At 42.8% G+C, this 12,444-nt stretch overlaps 1 protein-coding gene across 1 annotated transcript in view; it reads left to right on the top strand.

The window, feature by feature from the left end:
• LOC144782699 (neuroglobin-1-like) overlaps positions 1-11,917 on the top strand; it is a 139,214-nt gene extending 127,297 nt beyond the window's left edge. The window contains exon 5 of the mRNA XM_078662027.1: positions 11,813-11,917. Coding sequence (XP_078518153.1) covers positions 11,813-11,917 — 105 coding nt within the window. The remainder of the gene's footprint in view (positions 1-11,812) is intronic.
• Positions 11,918-12,444: the final 527 nt, after the last annotated feature.

Raw genomic sequence — 12,444 nt, forward strand, 5'->3', positions numbered from 1 at the left:
ACGAAGAATTTGAGCAGATTTCTATTGCTCCTATGCATTTCTTCGAAGTGACGGGCCACGGGTGATGTTTGGTCTTTGTTGTCAATTGATCTCATGTGCTCCAGGACACGTTTTTTCGCTGGGAACATAGTGCTCCCGACATATTTCCTAGAGCATGGGCATATCAACACATAGACACAAAATTCTGATAAGCATGTTAGATGCTTGCTGATGTTTTTTTCTACAGCTTCTACAGGATAAAAGACTTTTTTGATGTTATTACTATACCTGCAGGCCTTACATTTCATGCAGGTATAGAATCCTTGAATATCACTGTTCCTAGCTGTATTCCTGCTCACCTCATTCTTACTCAATTTGTCTTTTAATGAGTGGGCCTTCCTATACGTCATACTGGGATTGTCACCCAAGACCTCCAACAGCGTGGGTTCAGTCTTGAGGACATTCCAATGACGTTTAAAGATACTTTGTATTTGCCAGGATCTAGAGTGATAAGTTGAGATAAACCTTACTACGTCACTCTTTTCTGATATTTGCTTCTCATTGGCAACCAGTAATGAAGTATGGCTAATCTCACTGGCTTTCTTAAGTGCTGCTTCTATGGTAGAGGATTGATACCCCCTTTCCGCGAAGCGTTCTTTCATGCACTCACTTTCAATCAGAAAATCCTGGTCAGTGCTACAGTTCCTCCGAGCCCGGAGGAACTCGCCAAACGGAATACTCCGAATCAGAGCCTTGGGATGTCCACTTTCCGCGTGTAGCAGAGTGTTCCCAGCAGTATCTTTACGATACAAACTGGTGGTTAGTTTGTTGCCAGATACCTTAACAGCTAGATCAAGGAACACCGTGGTATGGGTATTCATTTGGCCCTCAAGGGTAAGATTAAGGTCATTTCTGTTAAGGTCCATGATGAAGCACTCTGCTTCAGTCTGTGAACCCTCCCAGACAATGAACAAGTCATCAATGTATCGCAGCCACATTTTAACGTGGCTGCGATACGATGGATGGGTCTTCTCTACTTGCTGCTCCCAACCCGCCATAAATAAATTGGCAAAGCTGGGAGCAAAGCAAGTTCCCATCGCCGTACCCTGTCGTTGTCTATAATGAACATTATTAAAGACAAAAAAATTCTGCTCCAAACAGAACCTCATCATTTGGACAATCATCTCAGTATGACTCAGATATGAGATGGATCTTGAGCTCAGAAACTTGCGACAAGCCTTGATACCATCCTGATGTCTAATGGATGTATAAAGACTACATACATCTAGTGTAATGAGTAGATAGTTGTCATGCCATTCAAAATCTGTCACTTTGTTGATGAAATCTCTGCTATCTTTGAGATAGGAAGGTATTTTCTCAACAAAAGGTCGAAGAAAGAAATCAATGTATCTTGACGTATTCTCTAAAAGAGAACCTATAGAAGACACAATTGGTCTGCCCCGGGGGTTTTTGGGGTCCTCTTGTAACTTAGGCAGTAGATATAACACTGCTACTTTAGGATTGCGGTTCAATAGAAAAGCGTATTCATCCCACTCAATGATACCACTTGAACGCCAGTCGTTTAACATCTCACAATAAGTGCTGTTACTTTTGTCAATGGCCTGCAGGGAAGATATTTCATAGCACTCTTTCATGCTTAATTGTCTTGTGCCCTCCCTTACATAATTTTCCACATCCATTAAAACCACGTTCCCCCCTTTGTCTGATTGGCGAATGACAATTGTGGAGTCACATTCTAGTGATTTCACAGCCAGTCTTTCTGATTTACTTAAATTGTCATTCATCCAGCATTTCTTTTTAGCCAAGTCTTTGAAATCATTGATGACCAATGTTTCGAATGTATCAATGCTGCAGGCAGACAACGTTGGATTGAAGGTGGATTTGGGCTTGAATGAGTTAGGACAATTGAGGTCTATTTTAAAGCCCAAAGATACCGCATCATTTGGAGTGTTAATCGGAGTCCCAAACTCCAAATCTTTCAATGCAATTAATGTTTCCACCTCTTCAATGGTCTCACATGCCGGTTCAGTGTTGGAAACACTGGTGGCAGCATTCTTGACCTTGAGTTTATTCCATTTCTGTAATCTCAACTTTCTTGTAAATTTAAACAAGTCTATTCGTTCTTGGGAGTAATTAAAATTGGCCGTGGGGCAAAAGGAGAGACCAAACTGCAGTACATCATATTCTACATTAGAAAGTATATGAGAGGATAGATTTACCACATTCCGCAGTTTCATTTTCCTTTTATTTTCTTCTGACCCCGTGTTTCCACTCCCACTGGGGTTGTTGTGTTTCCGCTTCCCCCAGCCGCCCCTCCTGACTGGCTGGTGGCTTTCGGCGTACTTCCTCCAAGCTTTCCTCTTCCTCTGCCTTTTCCTTTGTATCCTCTTCCTCGCCCCCGACCTCTGTCTATTTGCCAGTTCTGTTGTTGAGATGTCTGGTTCATCATTTTGAATTCCTCCCAAAAATTTGGAGACTTGCCCATACTTTTGGTTGCCTGTACTTGACCATCCTCAGAAACATCACTTTCTACTATTTCCTCCTCCAATGTTGCTGCCGCACTCACTGTGTCGATATTCGCTTGCATACCTTTCCTTTTGATATTGTCGTATTTGCGGCTGAAGGTGAAAATTCGACCTCCCTGATAGTCGATTTTGTCTCTGAGGAATTTCCTCTCTTTCTTGGCCACAATATCATCCTCATGTTTGCTCATTTTCTTATTTATTTCCTCCATTCTCTTTGTGAAATTTTCAATTGTGTCTTCCTTCATTAATTCCTCCTTCAGATCCGAAATTAGTTTTAACAATGCCATTCTGTCTTTCCATGCGTGCTTGATCAGGATAGAAAGCATTCTATTGGAACAGTCCATTACATTCTCGGCCCATTCCTCAGCCAGCTCCATATCAGGCTCCTCATGTGAAGGGGCAATCAGAATCCTTAGTCCCCTTGGGACTCTTTTCTCCTCTTGGTATTTCTCGAGGGTGATAGCTTCCCACCATCGGGATATCTCCTTCCTGATTAATTTTTCCAGTTTTTGATATTTGTTTATTGCCACTTTCCCAGAAGGGAGCACTTCAGTGCCCGCAGTGCCATTCGTGGTTTGCACAAACATGGATTGTGCCCTTAGTCTCCTGCGTGCTTCTGCATCATCATTCATTGTTCTTGCTCACGGGGGATTCACCCCTCCCGCATGCATTAATTACTTGCACTCATGAAAAAACGCTCTGTCTGAGTCTTTGTATGTGATCTTTACCGAGGACCTCCGCTCACTGACCCCAGTACGTAACTCTTCTGGGAGCCGGGCGTAGGAGAGTCGCGTTTAGGATATAATTGCCGAGTCAGAAAGTTCCAACAGATTGTGACGAATAAGCCAGCCTTTGAAAATATCCTCTCTTAGAGCGGATATAATCCTCTGTTTCTCGTTTTTCAGCTTCCCATGACAACAATTCCCGGAATAAAAAATCAAACTGGACTCACCATCCACATAGCGCGCTCGAATCCGGGAGTGAACTCCTCGTAACCCAAGAGCTAACAGAGGGAAGGGTCCAGATACCAGTGTTTGCACGGGGAAGGGATCAGCAGTCTCAAAGTCGTTAGGCTTGTCAAATCTTGGCAAATTAAACGCGGTCAACCGGCGGCACTTCAAAATATCAGGCTCACATCCTTTGCATCAGCGCCGGGACACCAGGACAACGGTGCATTTCAGGGGCAAAGGTGACCCTGTATTCACATTAATGTTCACAGCGCATAGTCGCCATTGAGCTACGCGAATGCACTCTCCTGCGGTAAATAAACGATCACTCCAGTCATTCCAAGCGCATTTCAATCTGGTTTATTCATCCAAATTTATCCAAATGCAGCATCGTGAATACGAACAAGAAAACCCAACGCGTTTCGGCGAAGCACTCGCCTTGGTCACGGGTGATTCCCACACAGTGCACAAACAATAAATAAAGTTACAAGTGATATGTAATAGAAAGGAAAAACTGACTCAAAACCCGATTTTCGCGGCCATCTTAGAGTGGTGTATAATTCCCAATTTAATAACTGACTCCTTATACCAACCTGCATTATTTAGGCCTGGGTTAATCAATGAGTCCATATATATATATATCTATTTTTTTTTTGTCCTCATTTGCCATTGCCCCCGTGCAAGAAACCACCGACCTCCGCTATGTTTCTATTTGTCCGTGGCGAAGATTGAAAGATTGGCTAACAGACCGAGACACAGATACATTTTCTGGCAGAGGTGGGAAAACCAGCACAGAGCGGGCGACCTGCTATCCAACAGGGTATATAATAACCCGTTGGACCTCAATTTTACCGAGGAGAGCCATTGCGTTGAGGTCTTTGGAGCAGAGAACATTCATAATCATAGGACCCGGGGGAAAAAAAAGATCCTAGCTCCATTGTACCAGGAGGTCCCAAAATGCAAGCTTTTTCCTGCTCCCAGATCTAGTCGAGTCGATCTTTGAGACTTCATAGAGGGACGTCAACCATCCCGAGTATGTAGGGGGTTTAGTATCCACCCAAAACCTGAAAATCTGTCTCCTTGCCAAAAGGATTGCAAAAAAGAGGAAAGATCTGGCCTGCCCGGAAATTTTTTCATCGATCCCAAAGATGATTAGAGGGAGAGTAATACTCAGTGTGGTGTTAAGTATAGAGTTCAGGGCATCCTTCACTTCCTCCCAGAACTGGCTGATAGCAGGACAATCCTTAAACATGTGCACATCTGATGCCTCTAATAAGTCACATTTATTGCATTTTTTCCCGGGACAAAACTTTGCCAGCTTTTGGGGTGAAAAGTATGCACGATGTAACGTGAAAAGGTGGTTTCGCCTCAACCATGCTGGCTTGACAGTCTTATACAATAAACTAAAAGAATCCAGCCACATCTTTTCACAGTTGGCACCCACCTCTCCTCCCCATAGCTCCTCGGCTAGATTGAAGTCTCCGTCTATCTCTTCCAGGATTGCCCAGTACCAACAGGGGACCTCCTTTCCACCCTTTGATCTTGTCATTAATTGATTCTCCAAATTACTAGAGATGCCCAAAGGGACCCCCTTCCTACTCAGCGCCTGAGCCCAGCTAGTCAGCTGCATATGTTTGAATCTAGAGATATTTGGCCCTACTTTCTCTCGCAGGTCCTCCCATGATAGCATTGAGCCACTTGCCAGCAAATCTCCCCACTGCAACATTTCAGCCTCCTTTATTGGAATAGCCAGCCTGTCTTTAAGGCACAGTGGAGTGCCTGGCGAGTCCCACATAGGTGCTAGATTAGAAAAGTAGCAAAGCCCTATGCGCTTTCTTAACTTAGCCCAGCTTCTGGCCAATGATTGGAGAATTTTTAATTTTACTTTAAAAAAAAATTCTGATCTCCAAACTTAAAGAGGAAGCCGTCCGGTGGAAGATCTGCTCCTTCTAACATGGCTCGAAACATCTCACCCCTAGAAGAGACTCAAGGTGTTTTTAAGAGCATTCTAGAAAAAGATAGCTGGAACGCCCATGCGTAGTACTGCAGGTCTGGTAGTGTTAAACCCCCTTTTTCCCTCCTTCTCCTCAGCTTCTTCCAGGCCAGTCTAGTAGCCCCATATTTCCAAACAAAGGAGTTTAGCTCACGTTGACAGTTATCTATTTGAGTAGTATCAAAAGCCAGGGGGGATGGAATTAAACAGAAAAGTGTATTTTGGCAGGATAGACATCTTAATTAAGTTTGTCCTCCCCAAAATGGAGAGGGGGAGGTGAACCCATGCCTTTAGTTTTTTTTGGCATTCCTTATGTACTCGTTCTAAGTTCTGGGCGGCAATGTTGCTGACGTCTTGGCTAATTATAATTCCCAGATATTGCATGGAAGAAACAACGTCAAGATGGGTATTATTGTTATTCCAAGCCATGATTTCCGTTTTGTTTGCATTATTTCGTAACCGGAAAACTTGCCAAACTCCTCTGCCCGCTTAATTACCATTGGAAAAGCAGTATCCAGGTTTGATGTCATTATAAGAATGTCGTCAGCATATAGTGCTACCCGCTTTACCCACCCTCCAAAACTAAAAGGTAAAATATCAACCTCCTCTCTAAGAGTCTGAGCAAACGGCTCAATATAAAGGTTAAAGAGAAGAGGGGAGAGCGGGCAGCCCTGCCTCGTTCCCCTTGTGATACTAAAAGGCTCTGTCAAAGAGTTGTTAACAGATAGCCTAGCAGTTGGAGCTTTATATAGAAGAGCTATCATGCGACAAAAGCTATCAGGTAGATTACATTTTTTTAAGACCGCGGCCAGATAGGCCCAATTCACCCTATCAAAGGCCTTAGTTGCGTCCAGGGTAAAGACAGCCAACGGGAAAGAAAAAGTGGAGGCGATGTCGATAGCCCCGACTAGGTCATGTGTGAGGTCTGCTAAATTTTTGCCTTTAATAAAACCTCTTTGGTCCTCATGGATTATCGAGTTAACCACCCCCCCAGCCTACTAGCCATAATACCAGTGAAGATTTTATAATCGCTATTGAGAAGCGATATTGGGCGATATGAGCCACATTCCTTTAGATCTTTTCCTGGCTTTGGTATTAGGACTACAATGGCATCATTCCAAGACTTTGGGGGGGCCACTCCTTCCAAGAGAATACTATTAAAGAGAGTAGCTAGAACTGAGGTAATCTCCTCACTAAGTTCCCGATATAATTCCCCCGGCAAACCATCGGGGCCAGCCGCCTTCCCACGCTTCACTTGACCCATTGCCTTCTTGATTTCCTCTGCAGTAATCTCTGTGACCAGAGCCATGCTTTGTTCAGAGGAAAGCCTTGGCATAGAAATATTATCGAGCCAGGCATCTCTCCCCGCCTGATCATCACAGATGTCCTCTTTGTAGATAGCCTGAAAAAAGTCCTGAAAAGCGCAACCTATGGGCAACTTTGAAAAACGGGGGACTGATTCCCCTTTTACCCTAATCTCCCTAATATAGTTCTGTGCTTTATTGGCTTTAGTTTTCCAGGCAAGAATCTTTCCAGCTGCCTCCCCAAACTCATATTGACCGTTTTTGCTCGCTTCCCACCTTCTAGCGACCCTAGCCTGTAAAAGGTTATCCAATTCAGAATTTAGTGTGGTTAATCTGTTTTGCTCCTCCCCTGAACTAATATGGGCACCTGAGTTGTCCTCAATGTGTTTCATTTCTGCCTCCAGATTCTCAATACTTTCTTTATACTTTTTCCTTCTATAGGAGGCTCGGCTCGTAATACAGCCCCTCCAAACAGCTTTTAAAGCATCCCACACAGTCGAAATATCGGCTGAACCTAAATTTATCTCCAAGAAATACTTGGTCTCTGATCGGAGGAAGGTAATTTCTTCCTCTTCCAATTGAATAGTGCGATCAAAGGACCAGGAGATATGGGTGTAGTGCTGACTTATTTTAAGTGTGAATATTATAGCAGAATGATCGGAAAGATGTGAAGGGAGATAACAAATGTCTTTTACTAGGTCATTAAGGCTGTATCTAAAAAGCACGTAATCGATCCTAGACAGATGCTTATATTTAAAGTTGCGGAAAGAGACCCCCAACTTGTCTCCCGCCCTTTCCCTCCAGACATCTAACAGACCTATTTGCGACATTATTGTTAAAAGTATCTACCTGGATTTAGAGAGTGCACAGGCTCTAGAGCTTGGAGACCTATCCAGTGTTGGATTTAAAACGATATTAAAGCCGCCAGCCCAAATTACGGGGTCGTTAAAGGCTAGTAGATGGTCGCAAATAATATTCATGTAAGCTGGGTCATTCTGGTTTGGGCCATAATACCCACCAGGGTATATGGGAGGCCATCCAGCAAAACCTTTGCCAAAAGCCACCTACCACTCATATCCTCCCTGAACTCAACTATTTGAGCCTTGGCCTGTTTCTTAAAAATAAATAATATTTGCTGTTTGGTCTGTGCCCAAAAAGATGTCTATCCACTTTTCTTTCTTTAAAATCTCTAATGTTTCATTTTTGAGGAGATGTGACTCCTGAATGACAATGACCTGCGCCGTGGAATCTCTTAAATATTGAAAGATCTTTCTTCTTCTGCCCCTCGTACGCAGGCCATTGACATTCCAGGATAAAAATTGTAGCTGTGTCATCCCATCACAATACTCCTCACTAGCCCATCCAGATTCCCTGAAGTTTTATTCTCATAGATTCTTTTGAGTGGAAGTGCCCCGACCTTAATATCTCTAACCCTATCAGTGGTCAAACATAATTCTATTAAAGTGGTACGAGGACTCTGGCCTACGAGGAACTTTTGCATTTTTAACCCTAACCCCCCCCCCCCCCCCCCCCCCTGGAAAACCCTTCCCTACTTACACTGGACTGATGTATTGCCAGTTTTGCGCCCTCAGCCATCCATTCCTCCTTCTCTTCCCCCCCTACCGCCAAACTATATCTTAACTATAGTTTGCACGGTCTCAATCTATTTGTGTGACTAGTGATTAGTTATCAATAGAAAAGAAAAGAAAAAAGTGGGTAGCTTTACATGTTAAAATGTTTATGTATAAATATATATATATATATATATATATATATATATATATATATATATATATACACACACAACACACACATATATATATATATTATAGTTATACCTACCTTTCCATAGGAAATAGATTTTTTTTGTTTATTTATAACTTCGGCACATTTTGACAGACCTTCACAAAGCTTTCTAAAACAATAGCCTCATCAACCTCATCTCTTTCCAGGAAAGATTTGGAGTGATCCATCAAGCAGCGTCAAGAAAAAGGGATATCCAAAACGTGTTTTCCCCATGCAATTTTCCATAGGAAAATTGAACAGTGATGCCGGAAAAACTGCTAAACAAAATTATTCCAAATTCAGCAGAAAGCTAGATCTTGGTGGAGAAGGAGTACTTTTTCTAATTTTGTGCAAATCCGTTCAGTAATGTTTGTGAAATTCAGGATCAAAATGTATGTATATTTCATGCCATGGAGGATCCGCTGATCCAACAGATCAAAAGATCTGGCTACCACCACATCAACACAGATGTGGTGGGAGCCAGATTATGATTCAGGGACTCATTGCCCGGTACTGTGAATGTATTTTTTTTTTTAAAAAGATATATATAAAAAGATATATACATGGGACAGGTGGGGGGGGGGGTCCCCAGAAGGCCAAAAACATATTTTTTTATAGGTGCAGTGGATCCACCTTTTTAAAAATGCACCCCTGAGGTGGGCCAGGGCCTAGAGGGGGCAGCAGTTGTCTTTTACTTCATAGAGGAGGGAAGCATGGAGCCCCCACCCCAAGCTTCCAAAAGTACCCAGGGAATCCATCCCCAGGGGACTAATATTATAATTCGGGTTGGGAGCATGCGATCTTCTCCCCTAGCCATTCTGAAGTGTTGGAGACAACACTCCCGTCGGTCGATTGTCAAAATGAAGGGATGGGATATGCGGACCCTCCCTGAGCTTACAGAGACCATGGGGACCTTATCCACCAGGCTGGTCCATTCTCATACATGGAGGAGGGGGGTTGCGCCTTGTAGAGTCCACAGGGACCGCATACCGCAGGACCAATTCTCACAATTAGGAGAGGCCAGCCCGAGCCCTCTTCCCTCTGCCTTGGGACCCAGGGACCCCACCCCCAGGGCTGATCCCTAAACTTAAGGGAGGGGGGTCATCGGGCACCCATCCTGAGCCACTCATAGGCCCAAGGGATCCAATCCCCCCTTCCCGGGCCAGAATAAGGCTGTGTCCTGGGGACCCCCGGGTCGCTGCGGTTTCCTGCCTGGAAGAGTGTTGGCATTCACTGCCCACACTCTCCTGGCAGGGAACACAACTTTGCTCTCTCCCTGGTAGGCACAGAGAAAAATGCTGCTGCAGCCGGATGGGAGAAAAGTGACTAAGCATTATAATTGGTGTTGGCTGGAGAGCCGGCAGGGGCCGCAATGGCCCGGGGGTTCTCCTGCAGCTCGCTGCTTTGGAAGATGCTGTGGGTGCCCCCGTTGAATTCCAAAGCACCAAATCACAAAGAAAACAAACATTATATATGAGTGGCAGCAGCTGCTCATTTATTATTCAGCGCTTCAGCGAGGGATTTTCCAAATTGTTTTTTCTTCCTGATGGCGCCTCTAGAAGGGGGCAGGGGCACCACCAATCATGTTTTATTGTTGGGGGGGGGGGGGGGGCTGCAGAAAGTGCATCAGCCCTCTGCAACATTTTAAAAAAAACATACAGTAAGTCTCCTGGGTAATTTAATCCATGCCCAAGGGGAGCTTACCAAATGTTTTTTTAAAACACTGTGACCTGAAGTTGTATGCTATGCTTTTCAGGTGGAGTGCAGGGACCCCTTGTGGTGGGTTCTAGGGTTGCATTTTGTGGCCTAATTTTTTTATTTTTTTTAAACTTAGACATTTGGAATTTTATTTTTAGTAAGTCCTCTACACTTTCCTATAGAGAGATCTCTGCCATGGTAGCGAATATCTACATCTAACCATGTAAAGTTACTGGTAGCAACTTTATATTTGTAAATCCTATTGCAGGGGGCTCCACCCCCTGGTTTGAGGTGGTGATGGTGACATGAAAGACTACATAGGAAAAGCTATACACCAAAAAAGCATAGAGTTACGTATAGGAGTAGACGTGTATAATTATCTTTGTGAATAGGGCCAGATTTACCTACAACATTTTTCCCAAATTACAATATCAACACAAAACGTTGATCTTATTGTACAGTAGTCAATTGCCTATACAGGTGTACACTTCATGGAAATTATATCCAAATACCACAACAAGAATAATTACTATTTATAAGGAGGGGAGGGTCCGTACATTCATAACTCTTGGATGTCAAGAAGATTAACTGGAAAACTGTTTTGGAACTCTTTAAAACCGGTACATTTCAAAAAGTTGTGAAGTACTTGGACAGTATCAATAGGATTTTGACACTTAAGGATCCATCCAAACCTTGCTTAAACATCCAGTTACAATAGTATCACTCTGTAGAAATGTTCAGTGAGCTTGGGATATGCTTCTACCTGAATTTCTGTTCACCACTTTTCAAATACTGCTTATCAGTTCAACTATGTTACTGGACATAACATGGTAGCTCATTAGCTGTATGGCATTCAAACAGTTGAACAATTTACGTAGTGGAGAAAAATACAGTATTTTATGTTACTTTACTTTGAAGTCAAGCGCAAAGTATTATCATCTGAGGACAAAAATACTTGGGTCTGTCACTTCTTTACATCCACTGACAGCATAAAGAGTGTTTTTATATTCAGAAAAACAGGGAATGGAAAATTTACAGCGTGTTCTAATATCAGGACAGCTTCTTCGAAACCCAAACACTTGATACGTATTAATCAAAATAATTTTGGCAAGTGCATGCTTGCGGTGGGTGTTCGGATAATGGGACTAAAATGTATCTTTTACTTATTGACCTGGATTTGAAGGATCTGATGAGAAAATACTTTTTGGGGATCACATCTGTAATCTCAGAATATTTGGATGCAAAGTAAAACGAATGATATGCATGTGGGTAGATTTAAGTACTTGGTGCCATACTTAACGTACTGTGGACTGACTGCCTCAGTCGCTCCAACCCTAGGCATGCTGCTGAATTTAGAGTTCGCCTCAGACTTGTGCCGTTCATTGAATAGGGAACATGATGGTAGGCATGTATCTAGGAGTCACTTAAACAAAAACCTAAAAAATGTGTCTATTTGGCAAATTATTCCTTAAAGACAAGGGCTAGCAATGAAATGTGTTTTTCCCCATTATTGTCAATTTTTCTGCAAGAACTGAAATGTTTTCTTTAATTATCTTGCAGCGTCTGTTTACCTACATATCAAACGTGATGCAGAGGGGATATCAGGAGGAAGAGAGGAGAAAAATAGAAGAGAAGAACAGACATAGGAGCCAAAATGCGGTCTAAAAGATTGGACCTCAATTTACAATAATAGTCGATTGATACATTTGCAACTAAATGGAAAGAGACAAAGTTGGCCACAAAAATGGCTGTATCGTAGACACCAAAGAACAGCCTGCCAAAGGCCAGTTACGTACAGTACAGACATCTGCAGTCTTCGAAGTGTAATTAACTACATTCTCAAGAGAAAATAAGTGAGGCCTAGAGTAGTAAACAGAAATCCCAAGGTCCATGATTGATTTGTGTTGTTGTGCAGTAAATGAACTATCAAGCCCGAATACTAGGATATTCACAGCACATTGTACAGAATGGTATATATTATTGTGATCATGTTCAGTTGCTGAGGGTTGATTTCCGTGTAAATAATCTAATGAAAGAGAAGCAACTGTGTTGATTCAAATAGGCCAAGGGAAGGTGCTCTAAAATAATGGAAAGATTATACACCTAAGCCTTTTCAGCCTGAACTTTTGAAATCACTAAAGGTTTTTCAAATGTAATTTTCAAGTGTGCCTGTGAACTAAATAGTAACTTAT

This window comes from Lissotriton helveticus, chromosome 9 (genome assembly GCF_964261635.1).
Source record: "Lissotriton helveticus chromosome 9, aLisHel1.1, whole genome shotgun sequence".
Classification (NCBI taxonomy): Eukaryota; Metazoa; Chordata; class Amphibia; order Caudata; family Salamandridae; genus Lissotriton; species Lissotriton helveticus.